The following is a 14,113-nucleotide window of genomic DNA, read 5'->3' as shown; positions in this document are numbered from 1 at the left end:
TCGAGAACGTTTCATGAAGCTACAGAACAATTTCAATTACGGCATCCATGACCTTGTCCTTTTCCCATATCCATCATCATTTCCAATCTTCCATATTCAGTTTTTTATTTTCTATATTATTGCCAGAGCTGTCAAAGCATCGCATGAACCGGACGATTCGCGGTTGATGCCGCAGACAAAGCAGGTGGGGAAATAGTAATATCATATCCGCTGTTATGATTTGCTGCGGAAGTTTATGCCGTCTTGAAGATCAAACTCTGGTACACCAAGGTTGGAGCATGTGCATGAAGAAGCTATCCCCCGTTTGACGGATGGAAAAGTTTATGCGGTCTACGATAGATTTGCTAGCAATGTATTATGGATAGTAATTATGCACTCTATATTATATACAATACTTGTCATTCTCCACAAGCCTGGGTGTTGATATGAAAGTAGGTGAGCCTTTTTTGTACACGTGTCTCGCTTTCTTCTTCTTCGAATTGAAACCGATGATTGAAAGGTGCCAATACCTATTATTTCGCCTTTTCAATAATCTTCAGGCTCGTTTGCGACGTACGCTATGATGTTTATCTCCATGTCCGGATATGCCGTTAGATTGCCATGGGCCGTCGAAATCACGAGACTTCTTGAAGTATGTAAGAGATTGTGGGTGGAAGTCTGGCCCGGCATACAATCCTTGAAAGCTTTATGGACGGTGAAGAAAGATGAACATGCCATGGCGAGATTGGTTCTGGCGGTATCCGAAGAAAGCGGTATGTATGTACATTCATCGGTTGCATGTGTGGTCGTATGCATGGGCAAAGTCGAATGCTTGTAAAATGGCTTTGCTGTACACGAGAGCTGCAAGTACCACCATCATGTGGAAGAGTTGGTGAGAAGCTCCAAAAAGATCGAACGTTTTATTGAACCAACGTTCGGGGAACTGTTTCGGTCAGAACTTATTTTGCAGGGAACACTAATTCCTTCAAAGAATTTATTCACTTTCTTACCTTGATGGCATATGCTGTTGCACCGAGTACATTCAACATCAGCGTGATCAAAACCCAGGTGATTCCCATCCGTTGATTTTGTACTTGCCAGCCGTATACAGTCGCACCATGGACGACAGGCACCATTGTGACCACGGCTAAGCTGCCAAAGGTGGCGGCTCGTACAGGTCGAAGAAATGGATCTCGAAAATGAGGTTGAAAAGTAGATCCTGAGCAAGCGACTGCTAGGAGTGATAACTTCCTCGAGTTAGCTTTCTCCACTGCAACAGACAGGAAGGCTAATCACCAGAGCCCAATAAGAGTATCTATGAATTGCAGTATCGCAATAAAAACCATAGTATACAAGAGGAATAGTTGCTCCCCACATCAGAAGAATAACTCCTTGGAAATCCAGCTGAGCTCCAAATGTGTCCATTTGTTGGCTATGGTTCATTACGGTATGATACCTACGGATGACATCAGTTACAAAGCCTCCTGCTGCTTAGAGGACAGAGATTATCAACTAACAACGCCGACAAGCAAAAGCATATCGCCACTCCCAAGAAGTATATCCCACAAACCACGATATCTTCCTTGGTAGCCACGGCATATCTAGGTGGTATCTCAGCCTTGTACAGGTAGACCGGTAGAGCCACGAACAACGCTGCCCCAATTAAATGAGACCAAATATTAACTACGTGCTTGTTTAGCTTCAGTATCTCGAACATTATACATCATCCATACACGGTGAGGATATTGTAACATTGGAGTCAGTCTATTCTTACTAGTCTCATTGTGGAGATATCCCCAACTTGCAAAACATTCTCGAAGAGAGTTAGATGCCGCTCTATCATCAAAAAAGTCGAACATTAGAAATAGTTCTTTACAAATTCCTCTAGCTTGAAGCACCCACGTGGCACCCTTCCCCCACGCCTTACTCAGAGAGCTAAATAAGTTGAGATGAATGCAACGTCAAGGCAATGCAAGGTAAGCAAGAAGAAGGAAATATAGACTGCATACCGATATCCCGTCTCGATGAAATGATTATCCTCCCTTCACACAAACAATTAGCATCTCATCTCAGTCAGCTGATTTTCCCCCCTCCACTCATTCCCCTTCAATTCAAAGTCAAGTGATTATATAACCCCTCCACGACTAAAAGTACCCCTCCATGTCATCAATTACACAAGCGCAACGTCGCACTCATGCTTAAAAACCAAACTTATCAAACGAGAGAAAACAGCGTCGAATCCTTCGAGGAATTCGTGTAGGAAAACCATAGTACGAGTATAGTAACAAGCATAGGCCAGATCCTTCAATGGCATGGAGAATGCACAGCTGACATTACATACATTACACGCTACATGTATAATATACATAAAGACGTTGCAATGTCGTATTGCGAGCGAGAATTTTCGGAATCCTCTTTGCGACTTCATGAATGGCCAACCACAAAGGAGGATTGAGGAGAAAAGACCGAGGTAACACTTACTGTTGCCATATCTCTATCAAGACGTCGTAAGACCGACGCCACAACATCAGCCTGTGCCTCTTTCTCGAAGAAATTTTCACGGCGTAGTTTGGTGGGGGGGAAGGTGTAGGAAGTGTTGCCCTGTTCCTGCAGAACTCACCTAATTCGGTCCATGGTTTTAATATCGGAGGATCACGATTGGAAAACGGATTTGGAATTCCCAATAAAGATGATTTCTCATCATGAAGCGGGTTTCTCAAGAAGGCTCCTTCCTTTCTTGGAGAGAGACTCTTTCGTCGATGTACCATGGGGTAGGATTGCGAATAATAAGCTGATATTTCTGGAATATTGCCTTGTCTGTGGGTGCGGTGACGGTGGGGGCTGAAACTTCAGACTTCTTTTCTTTTTTCTTGTGGCTATTTTTGATAAGTTCGAATATGCAAAAGACAAGACAAAAAAACAATTGAAAAAAAAAAAGTCTTGAAATGTTAACTGGAAAATTCATCGCTGGACAATATCTTACTTCATTGGCGTACCATTATAACTATGTGCCATTCATTGCATTGCACCCACATAACACTATGGGAGTTTGAAGATTTGCGCACACGAACCGAGCGGCGCAATGCGATCAACTGCAAATTTTTCCATTATCACGACCGCACATATATGCCGACCTCGATTCCATTACTCAATGGAGCGATTGCCCCATCAGATCCGTATATTTGTATGTGAAAAAGGCTCAGTAAGGAAACCCCCGTGCCGTTTCCGCGCTTTGATAATCATGTATGTCGCGATTCACACGCCATGCTCATCTGCAATTGGTTGTTTCGCATGTGTCTGAATGGGGTAAAGAAAAGAAAGGAACTGGTGGGAGTACGTGCTACGCACTCTGCCATCTAAAATCTAACCCACGTCGAAGAAGACTGTGCCTTACATAACTGTCGATGTATGATTGAGAGGTACATTGCAGAGTTACATTACTCGGGATTTTTCTTGGCTGATGACATGTGAGATTTATTGCTTGTTTGCTGATTGACTGATGATTATGCGAGGGGTTATGATATATGCAGATAGGTAAGGAAGTTTGGGTGGTATCGCAGGTAAAAGATGTTTCATCGATGCCCGTTTTTGTTTCTGATTTATGTTTGAGCAGACAATGGGTTGACAATATCAAGGTAGTGGTCTAATTGGTAGAATCGTTTTGTTGGAATGATGTTGGTGCTTGCGAGTCCATACTAGTTAATTATCTAGCAGTCCGTTCTGTGTAGTACAATACAGGCAGCTAGTAGGGTATACTGTAATTGCATGGACGGCTGGAGGTCGTAACTGCATTGAATACTGGCTGCATGTAACATATATATGAAACCCTTTTGGATAAAGTCGAGATGGTTCCGGAAAGAGTATGGAGTGAATTAATTCTGTACATCTATCAAATCTTTCTGATTCTAGGCTCACGCAACCTGTTGGACGTCCACAGCAGGTAGGTAGTAGCATATCTTTTCTTGGTGAAACCATCTAGATCGCCGTCTTCCTCTGATGAAAGAAACCATTGATAGTATATAGCTATGTCTTATTAATGATTCTTTGGCGGAAAATTCTGTAATTATTATTACATAGTTACGCTACCTTGAGATCAAATTCAAAAGACGGCCGTGATTTCGAATTTACATGAACAGAGAAATCTGCAGTATACTTCTTTACATGGAGAAGTAATGAATATGTCCAAATCAGAAAAGAGAGGGAGAAATTGAGAGGATTCATATGGAGTAAGATTAATTCTCTATGGCGGCGTGAGGTTGGAATCGAAGACGCGCTCACATTCTGCGAATGGGGCGTGTGAGTAGTTTCAGATAGAGCAGATTTATAATGATGCTGCTGGTGAATTGGCTTAGAAAAGATACCGCCATTTGTCGACCCAGTGTCGCTTCCCCTTTTGTCGGATGGTGACAATCATTCGGCTACTCGTTCCTCGGCCGAGCCTTCAATGTGCCTTCCTCAACGCATTTCTTTACTATCGCATTTTGATCTTCAAAAGATTATCTGATGTATGTTTTCAGTCCTTAGCTCGCCCAATTTGGAGCCCTCAAAGTCCAAAGTACAAGCTCAACCTTATTATATCATGAGCCGTAGCTGCCCACAAGTAGATATATCGTCTGGTGAGATGTCCGACGGATTTCAACAGATCTTGGCTTCAATTCATGCCCTTTGAAAATGTATAAACTCATTCATTCACCCATACTGAACCATTTTACACGAATTCTCGAATAATACAAAGAGAATGACCGAGAAGTATGTTGGATTCACGGATTGGATCTTTCGTGAATCTATGTATTCGCTGTTTCTCCCATCAAATTTCTCAAACCAGATAGAGTTCGCCCTCTTGCAGTAAGTCTGTCCATTTGAGACATGTTGCTATAAAGGTGTATTGTGACTTCTAGCCTTGAATTTTCTCATTCGATCTTGAGACCAATAAGTTAAGCATCTTCCTTCTGCCGCAGCCATCATCTATTTCCCCTACTGACCAGCCCTTTTCCACTTACCATATGAGATACTACTGGCCGTTGATTTGATGTAATCAACTACATCAACACTTTCAGATCCCTTTATTCGATTTCGGATCACAAGTCTATCTCATCCTCTCCAACTGCTCGCTCTTTCTTTCCTATCCTATCCTTCCCTCGAAAGAAAAAGGCGTGAGTTACAAAATAATGCACGTTAGCCGACATGGTGTCTCCTCTTAGAGCTTGTGAATCTCAGCGGCCTCATTGCTCTAAATACTAGATTCTGGGCTATGTCTAACTCCATCTTTATCTCGTCCTCGAAACGCCACCCCAATGGAGAGAGCATCCATCTCAGAAGAAACCAATACTTAGAAATTTAGTAATACTCTCCCTTTTCCCGGATCTATTCGCTACGCAGACTTTCAAGATCCGACATGTGCCATGAGTGTACAGATCCGAAGATTCATGAACAATGGCCAGATCGAAGTACCTCGTCTTAGTCAAAATCTTCAAGACTTTATCAGAATATATTTGCCCCAGAGAAAGAGATGGGAGTACATTACTTGCTTCCGTAAAAGATAGAACCATTATCAATCGTCCGTATAGAAACAGGATAGATGAACAGACAGCCGAACGAGGAGTTGCTGAAAGCACGAAAGTACCAGAAACAGATATGGCGATTAAGGCGGCCAATAGAGTGTAACAGCGGGTCGTTTGATGGTCATACAGACAGACAGATCTTTTGAGGGTGACAGTAAAACCCCGATGAGATCCCTTCGTTTTGGAGAATGGTTCTTCATCGTATCAAGGAAGGAGGCAAAGTGGAGAATTCTAACGAATATGATGGCTTTTGATTTACTGCGTATACGGATATGCCGAGTTGGAAAGAGAAGGAGAGAAAGGATCGATTGCATGTAGATGCTATTCAGATGGATGTATTCATAAACAGCTGGCGATTATTCATGGAGCAAGACTAGGAGCTTGCTGCGTCGGCTTTGTAGAAGTGATGGTACTGCACCATGATTTGAAAAGATCAGGCAGCATGTCTCTGATATTGAGCATGAAGTGAAACTTGATCACAACTTCTCATCCGCCTCCTACCTCTATCTGTTCTTCGTGCAACAAATCAAATAATATGTACAGACAAATATTGCTCATATCCCATTACCATATAGCAAGGACTTACACCTTGGAGTAAGTATTCGCCTGTTTTAGTCACATGTTGCGGAGATGGCAGTGACTGCTATCGCAAGATAGTTACAATTTCGCACGTTCTCCTTCATCTCATGATTGAAAAATGGTGCAATGAAAGCGGTCTTTTTAAATAGGCATAATTAATGAACATTCAATGAATCAACTCCTTTCGTCCGGGTATCACAACCGTTTAACTCCGTAGAACCAACAACAGAAAAAGACATCTTCCATCAAATCTACAGTTCCCCATTCCTTAACATCTCTAACCTGTTGGTGACAGAGTCCACAGATGGAGTGGCTTTCGGAAGCACAAGCATATCACTAAGAGGTGCACTACCCCTCCCGAACAGTATTGAGCCACTAGAAAGCGAATTGACGAATTCCCGGCCCCTCACCACATCTGTCGAATGACATGATTGTCCATCGACTACGTTGATATCATCCTTCAGGTATGTTATTCTGTCGCTGGAATTACAGTCGGAGCCGCGGTATAGACTGATCCAATCAAAATCTCCCCAGGTAACTTCAAGATCTGTCACTGATTCGCTCCAGTTCCAGCAATTTGCCATGCCCGTATTACTGGAGATCTCGGACTTGACGGGGAAGTTGTCATCGGATATCACACTTTGGGATGTTAGTCGGTTAGGTGATGAGAGGGGAGATATCTATATTACCAGCCAAGGTCGACACCGCTGACGCCAATATAGGCGACGACATTTTCGACATTCTCGACGTTTTCAACAAATATTCTCATCTGATCCGCAGCGGGTATTACAAGGGCTTCGATGGCGGTCATAAAGACACAAAGAAATGAAACGACCGTGGGAGTGTGCATTATGGCAGGTGACTGTGATAGAATGGTAGTTGACGGAATGGGCTCGTTGCCGCGATACAGCCGATGGCTAACTTATCAGGTGGAGAGTCAAAGTTGAAGTCGGGAGTAGAACGAGGAGGTATGCGAATTGAAGTAATGTCTGAATCTTACTTGGCTACGTATATAAGGGACAAAATATCTGGAATTTGTTGCTGAACTCTTATGTATAGACGAGGCTTAGAGTTTTATATACCATGACTACTCTTATCTGTCTAAGGGACCGTATTTACGCAAAAAACGAAGGAATCCATATCGTAAACAAAAGCCTAATCCACAATGAAGGCTATGCCCAGTTTTGCCCAGACATTTCTAACGTCAAATCGTTGTGAACCGACTTCCTCTCCAAATCCTACAGAAATAGGGTAGACAGGAAATGCTGTGAAAGGCGAGGGGAGTTCTCGGTACTCGACAATCAAAGTACATTCACGATAACCCAACTTGGTCGATGTATAAAGAGCGAATAGAGCGCTACTCTTGCAAGCTTCTGTAGCAAAAGGAACAGCATAAACAAGTTAAATTAACCTGTGGTGGGTATTCAGTGGGGCCGGCGCTTGCAAGACTGCACACACAATACGATATAGCAATTTCACATGATTAGGTATGATCGGTACCGTGCTATTGAACTGCTGAAAATGAAAACAGTGAGCAGAATTCGGCTGCAAGGATAGGTATCTGTAGATGTTTCCAAAAATACCACAATACGAACAGTAGCATGGAGCGATCAATTAGACCGGGGAACACACACGCCGAGCGAAGTACGAGTTAAATCCAACATCAAAGCATAGGTAGGTACTCACTCTCGAGTCTCGAGTCATCCACCTGCTAATAAATCATAGACATCTTATTAGTTTCCTAGAACTATTTGGCCGTACAATCGTCGGAGCATCGGAAGCTACACGACCTGAGGCATCAAAAATCCCGAAAGATCAGCAACTCTACTGGTGAATTTGTATTTCTATGTGTCATCGCGTCTCCTTTCAGAACCTAACAACTAGCAACAGCAAGCACCAACACACTCTCCTCGCACACATTCGGCATCTAGATTCATCATGTGCAATGGCGACGCGGAGATTTCACGCTTCCTACAGGTTGCTTCGTGCGTTGTTTCGACTGACATAATATCGTGGATATATTGTTAATATCTGTCAATTCTCTTCCTGGCTTCTACCCCGGATTCCGACTCTCCAGTACTCCTTTAGCTCATATCTTATTCAATGCGTTTCGTCCACTTGTGAATAGTCTTGTGCATTGATTCCGTCTGTGTAACTTCTCTTCACCGGAGATGTCGAGATTTGGAAGATTTCCCTTATGTCATAGTTGGGAGTGAATTGTTGCTTTGTTTGATGTTTTTTATATGACTCTTGCGTTTGATTTATGCTTAATTCCCTTCTTACTATATACATGATTTGTATTCCTTTGTATGTAGAACATATTTTTCAAATCCCTGAGGTTTCTTCCGAGTTCTTTTCTGTTTAGCCACCAAAGTTCTTGGCCCAAAGTTAGGACCAATGTCCAACTTAGATTTTGATATAGATTATTATCTGAATCGTATTATTCCTTCCCCTAGACTCTACATACTCCCAACGCCAATCTCCTGGTTCTTTGGGTATCGGACTAAGCCGAGATCTCGCACTGGTAGTCTAGTTGTTTGGTTTTGGGCTTTCATTGGCGCTTTCTGCGGCATTGCGATTGTCGAAAATATATATCGACTTCCATACTTCAAAGAACGTGGCACCCCATTGGTCATCGCAAGTTTTGTATGCTACCAGAAGCTACTATGGAGTCTTTTTATATCTAACGATAACGATAGGGCGCTGCCGCAGTTTTAGAATATAACACAATTGAATCTCCCCTTTCCCAGCCACGAAATGCAATCTTGGGTCAATTACTCGCCTCCATCATCGGCGTCGGCATAACGAAACTGTTCGCACTTAGTGCAGAATTCGAGAATCTACGATGGTTGGCTGGTGCTCTGTCAGTCGGTGTAGCTTCCGCTGTGATGGGCTTGACTAATACGATTCATCCACCGGCTGGAGCCACTGCTTTGTTAGCTGCTACGTCACCTGAGATCACGGAGATAGGATGGTATCTTATACCTTTGGTCCTATTAGGGAGCATGCTTCTGGTTGCTATCGCTTGTGTTGTGAATAACATACAGAGGACTTTTCCCATTTACTGGTGGACGCCGCATTCGCTGAGTAGCCGGTCTGAAGAAGATATCGAGAAGAGTTCAGAAAGTGCTAGTGCAGTGGAGCAACCAACTGAAATTCACCACATTTCCGATGAAGGAACAATCAAGATTGATAAGCATCACATCATTATACCTAGCTGGCTACCATTGGAGCACGAAGAGAAAGCGATATTAGAGGCGATGCAGACCAGGCTACAGCAGGGATTACAAAGTTCAAGGACAGCAGGAAGTGACCGGACATTAGTTAGATGAGGCTGTGGATATGTAAACTGTGTAAATCTGGATATATAAGTTATGTGACATAATGTGTAGTTTGAATTGGTTTAAACCAAGCCCTTCAAATACTAGAGATAAATATCCTCTTTTCCACATGTATAGATTTATATCATAAGCCACTTGATGCCATCTGCATGTTTCGAAATTTTGCTCAAGTGGCCAAGTCTTCTCCCACCATTTGCCTCAGGAATTTCCGATATGCAACAAAATTTTGTACCAATCCCCACATGATAGACCGGAGGTATGCTGCAGCCCTCAGGCTTCAAGGCACCTCGACTTGCAGCTCCACCCGGATATCCGAATTCTTCATCAAACCGATCAAATCATTATCATTGAATTGCTGGAATATACGCCACTAGCGCTTTACTCGCTCCCTTCATGCAATATTGCACAAGCTCAACCTTCTTTCCATCGGGCAACAGTGCAGAGATTTGTCTGAGGTCGCTTGTTCGTGGAAGATACAATGCTGTATCCATTGCCTTACATGCCTCGTGAATATACTGCACAGAATATGGTTGCATAGTTCTCAGATCGAAGATATTTTCAGAAGTATAGCCAGGACCTCCCCATGGTGGGGATGCGAAAATGACAGTTTCTGAAGGATTAATAGAAGAGGCGTGAGTCTTGAGGTACTCAAAGCAGTCTCCATTAACCCAAGTTATGTTTGTGGCACCATAGACGTAGGCATTGTTTTCAGCGCAGGCGATAACCGAGGGGTCTTTCTCAATGGCTATGACATGGGCCCAACGGTTGGAAAGAGCGAACGCGATGGAGTTGCCGCCAGCGCCAGCGAATAGATCAATTATAGTTGTTTTTGTGGGCGATGTAGAAGAGGCATAGTCTTGAGCGATTTGACTGCGTACAGTCAGTGATGTACACAAACAAGTGCGCGTGTAATAAGGGAGACTTACGTAGCTACCGGTTCAGGGGTAACGCCGAACCAAGCATCATCTGTCATATAGATACCATTGTCGTAGAGTGAGAACATGCTATAACGCTGCTGCCAGTATCTAAAATGTCAGTTAAATAAAAATTACATCATAGCATGCAGACCTACTTATGTAGATCCCAGGGCACTTCTTTCAAGGAAGTGTAATGGGTACAATTTTCGTCTAATTCAAATTGGGCGGAGGTATCTTCATCTTGGCTCTCTTCATATTCTTTCGCAGCTGCATGTCCAAACGACTTGCTGCTATTGACAACCATTGTTAAAGGTTCCCAATCTGGAACTAAATTTTTGATTAAATTCCTTTATGGACTTTGTTGATGAAGCTATCGTCAGAAGAGGAATTCATGGGTCAAGTGTGTAAGTTTAAAGTCGTACTCACTAAAGTCCTTGCGCTGCTCAGTGGCCCTTTCTTTCAAAATTGCAAGGTTCGCTCGCTTCCTACTGCTCTGACGTCTAATGGCTTGCAGTATAGCCAGCAAATGACGCACTATGCTTTGGTCAGGCAAAGACGAGTAGGTCCGATTCTGAAACGCAGGAGTGAAAGTTACAATACTAGTCTGACGAGGACGAAATTTCGAAATTGGTGATCTGACAATATCTACTTGTTGATTTGAACCTCGTGACTTCAAGGGGCTGACTGAATGAATTCTGTGTCGAGAGATCTGTTTGATTTCTTTGGAGGCACTACCAGACCGGAGAATTTTTAACTAGAGTTCGTGCTAGTCGCGTTTTTAAATGAAGGTGGTATTGGTCTCTCTCTGGCACCAGTTTCAAAATGAACTGCACTGCTAAAGACAACACCGAGCCCTTGTCTGATAATCACTTGGAGACGTCTTCCAGAATTTGAATGACAAAATAATGTCTCAGGATGAGGTAATGGAAGAGGCGCTGGTGAAGGTATATATCTTCTAATGATCGACGGGCTTTCTCTTTCTGTTGTCGTGTCTGTACGTATGGGGAACGAGTACTTTGAGACGATTCAAGATTTGGTCGATGGCATCCCGCAGAAACGAGCAGATCTCGTATTTCTTTTTCCTAAAATCAAATTCTTCTATCACTCATATAAGAACTTTTCTTTTCCACGTGTAGATCCTTCAGATTCAACCTTGCTGAACCAAACGAAGAAGAGAGTAGAGAATAAGTACTCGAGTAACTCAGGTACTATCTAGATATAGGTCAGTGACTTTAGGGCGCATGATTTATTAATGTTTAAAACATAATTAATACATACATCGAGTGGATTAGTACACCATCCATTTCCTCTTGGAAGCTTCAAAAGGTTGAAGTGAATGATTGAAATTTGTGGTGGTAGCCTTCCATACCACATGCAATTTGCAAACAAGGTGAAAGAAGCTTGGGCCATACTGTAGCTGCAAGGCTGACGGTGAAAGCAAGGGTTGCACCTTGAGAACAACACGTCTCAAATGTGTTGACTGAGTGTCTCCAGAGCTTCAATAAATAACACTTTCAAGGATTTCCCATTTCAATATGTTCAACGCTTTAAATCGCTTTATTTCCCGATTAGATTCGGACTCTCCCGCTCACCAGAATCGGGACAACCATGCCGCATTTGGATTTCAAGTTCTTAGGAATAAGACCCCAGAACTGGCTGTTGAACCTTGGTTTGATTTTATTGTCGGAATTAATGGACGAATGATCGTGCGTTCTCTTATCTAATGCCGTTGGCATAGCTGATCAGTTTTAGGACGATTCTGATGCGAATCTGTTTGCCCAAGAAGTGCGCAATTGTGCGGGAAGTTCAGTAACTCTTGGTCTCTGGAGCGCAAAGGCATAACCTCCCTCGCGATTCGTTCACGTTCGACAAACTAACATATTCAGGGCCAACGTACTCGAACTATTCATATTCCCGTTCCTTCTGATACTCCATCCTTAGGCCTGACCCTTCAATGGACATCTCTCTCCACCGTTTCAAATATATGGCATATCTTAGACGTACCTGCCAACTCTCCAGCCGACCTCGCGGGCCTCCTTCCTTACAGCGATTACATTCTCGGCACGCCTGAGGGGGTTTTACACGGAGAGAGTGGATTGGGCGAATTAGTCGAGGATCACATCGGACGACCATTACGACTTTACATCTACAATAATGAATACAACGTTACAAGGGAAATCACTATCCACCCGAGTAGGGACTGGGGTGGAGATGGAGCTCTAGGTTGTACTTTAGGATATGGAGCGTTACATAGGTTGCCAGCTCCGCTGAGTGAGCCTGTTGCTGGACCAGGAGAAACATTGTTTGAGGGAGAGAGCGCGAGATTTTCAAATGAGGAACCTCGGGAGAAGATGGGAAGCGAAAGCAATGCAGGTCAAATCTTTGTGCCAGCTGCAGTGGCACAAGAGCCAGGTGAATTTCTGGTGCCAGCGCAACTTGCGGCCCCAGTAACTACGACACCAGCAAGGAAGAAAGAGAAGAAACATGGGCACAATCCGAATAACTTCATGGACGACTATTTCATGGAGGGAGAGAAAAAGAGTAGAGAGTTAGATCATGCGCCGAGCACGAAAAGCGGTGGTGTGCCCCCACCTCCCAAAGCAGGAGGCCCTCCAAGGAGCGGGACACCCAAAGCCGCAAGCCCAGCGCCTAGTCCAATATTCACAGAGACGAAAGATCCATATGATAGTGGCGTTGATTAACTGTCCGAGATAGCACTAAATGTATAGCCAGTAATTCCACATTTGATATGTAGTTGTGACATAAAAAACGAAAACAAAAACAAAAACACCCTTATGATTCATAATAATGGGAATATATTCCTCCCCAGCTTTTGGTAATCCTACAGTCCCTGCAAAATCTGTCTTCCCACGCTGCATTAAAGCTCCCCTGAATTTCACACATCTAATTGATGAAGTTAACGCAAAAGAAATGTAGAATCAAACTTCCAAAAACGTAATCTGCAAAAGCCCTGTTTATATTGTTAGCAGTACCCCGGATCATCAATAAATGATAACTATATACCTCTCTGGGGAGACGGAGTTAAATTCTGCCTTGTTCTCCTCATTCGTCTGTATGCGTAATGAAGCCGTCAGAACGAATTGTCCTACAGTTGCCGAGAATCCAGAAAGAAATGCGTTGAATGGCTATTACGATTGTGTTAGCATACGACTTTCCACTGGCCACACGCCCATCATTCTCCATTGATCGCTATGTATTCCTTCCCTACGATCCATATCCAAAGTACAACACGGTACTTACGTAGTTGCCAGCCAAGATACAGTAGACAAATTGTAGTACCCCCACTACAACCAAAAATGACATGAACACATCGATCAACTTTGTTCTCTGTGGTGTTTTATCGAGGTAATTTTTCCAGATACCGACGGCTACTTGTTGAGGCGATTGATGTTGCGAAGAGGATTTGGATGGTATCTTAATGGGTGTAGAGGACGGGATAGTAGTTGTGGTAGTTGTGGTTTGTGTGGTTGGTGGTGCGATGGCAGCCGCAGCTGCAGCGTTCTTCTTTGGCGCCATTGTTCGGAATTGGAAGATCGTGTGCGTGGGAAGGAAAGAACGTGAAATTCGTGGTGTAATTGGAAAAGTGTGAAGGTTGTGGTTGTGAATTGTGAATTTTGGCTTAGAGCTCGAAGGCCACGAAGCTTGATGCGATTACTATGGGGATGTTGCTAGCGTTTGCAGGGGTTTCTGCATGGGGGCAGAGCCGAGGGGTAGC

General features: G+C 43.4%; 6 protein-coding genes across 6 annotated transcripts; 2 read left to right on the top strand and 4 right to left on the bottom strand.

The window, feature by feature from the left end:
- Positions 1-766: 766 nt before the first annotated feature.
- EAE97_003399 (uncharacterized protein) lies at positions 767-2,747 on the bottom strand (the record flags this gene model as incomplete). The annotated part of the gene is made up of 7 exons (XM_038873911.1): positions 767-922; positions 990-1,226; positions 1,276-1,435; positions 1,497-1,662; positions 1,754-1,815; positions 1,989-2,021; positions 2,461-2,747. 7 exons carry the CDS (start codon positions 2,745-2,747, stop codon positions 767-769), a joined length of 1,101 nt encoding a protein of 366 aa, XP_038735774.1.
- Positions 2,748-6,370: 3,623 nt separating this feature from the next.
- On the bottom strand, positions 6,371-6,969 carry EAE97_003398 (uncharacterized protein; the record flags this gene model as incomplete). Its single annotated transcript, XM_038873910.1, has 2 exons — positions 6,371-6,758; positions 6,809-6,969. The coding sequence occupies 2 exons, from the start codon at positions 6,967-6,969 to the stop codon at positions 6,371-6,373; spliced, it is 549 nt and encodes a 182-aa protein (XP_038735773.1).
- A 1,413-nt stretch (positions 6,970-8,382) lies between these two features.
- Positions 8,383-9,529, top strand: EAE97_003397 (uncharacterized protein). The gene is made up of 2 exons (XM_038873909.1): positions 8,383-8,765; positions 8,819-9,529. The coding sequence occupies exons 1-2, from the start codon at positions 8,517-8,519 to the stop codon at positions 9,449-9,451; spliced, it is 882 nt and encodes a 293-aa protein (XP_038735772.1). The 5' UTR covers positions 8,383-8,516; the 3' UTR covers positions 9,452-9,529.
- EAE97_003396 (uncharacterized protein) lies at positions 9,530-11,704 on the bottom strand. Its single transcript, XM_038873908.1, has 5 exons — positions 11,656-11,704; positions 10,804-11,589; positions 10,533-10,733; positions 10,387-10,485; positions 9,530-10,330 (listed from the first exon to the last, which is right to left on the bottom strand). The coding sequence occupies exons 3-5, from the start codon at positions 10,679-10,681 to the stop codon at positions 9,805-9,807; spliced, it is 774 nt and encodes a 257-aa protein (XP_038735771.1). The 5' UTR covers positions 10,682-10,733; positions 10,804-11,589; positions 11,656-11,704; the 3' UTR covers positions 9,530-9,804.
- Positions 11,705-11,912: 208 nt separating this feature from the next.
- On the top strand, positions 11,913-13,079 carry EAE97_003395 (uncharacterized protein; the record flags this gene model as incomplete). The annotated part of the gene is made up of 3 exons (XM_038873907.1): positions 11,913-12,083; positions 12,130-12,213; positions 12,264-13,079. 3 exons carry the CDS (start codon positions 11,913-11,915, stop codon positions 13,077-13,079), a joined length of 1,071 nt encoding a protein of 356 aa, XP_038735770.1.
- Positions 13,079-13,914, bottom strand: EAE97_003394 (uncharacterized protein; the record flags this gene model as incomplete). The annotated part of the gene is made up of 3 exons (XM_038873906.1): positions 13,079-13,348; positions 13,402-13,523; positions 13,639-13,914. The coding sequence occupies 3 exons, from the start codon at positions 13,912-13,914 to the stop codon at positions 13,282-13,284; spliced, it is 465 nt and encodes a 154-aa protein (XP_038735769.1). The 3' UTR covers positions 13,079-13,281.
- Between the last annotated feature and the right edge of the window lie 199 nt (positions 13,915-14,113).

The sequence above is a fragment of the Botrytis byssoidea genome, assembly GCF_014898295.1.
Source record: "Botrytis byssoidea strain MUCL 94 chromosome Unknown BBYS_005, whole genome shotgun sequence".
NCBI classification, from domain to species: Eukaryota; Fungi; Ascomycota; class Leotiomycetes; order Helotiales; family Sclerotiniaceae; genus Botrytis; species Botrytis byssoidea.
The sequence above is the reverse complement of the archived record's forward strand: the minus strand, read 5'-3'. Positions and strand labels throughout refer to the sequence as shown.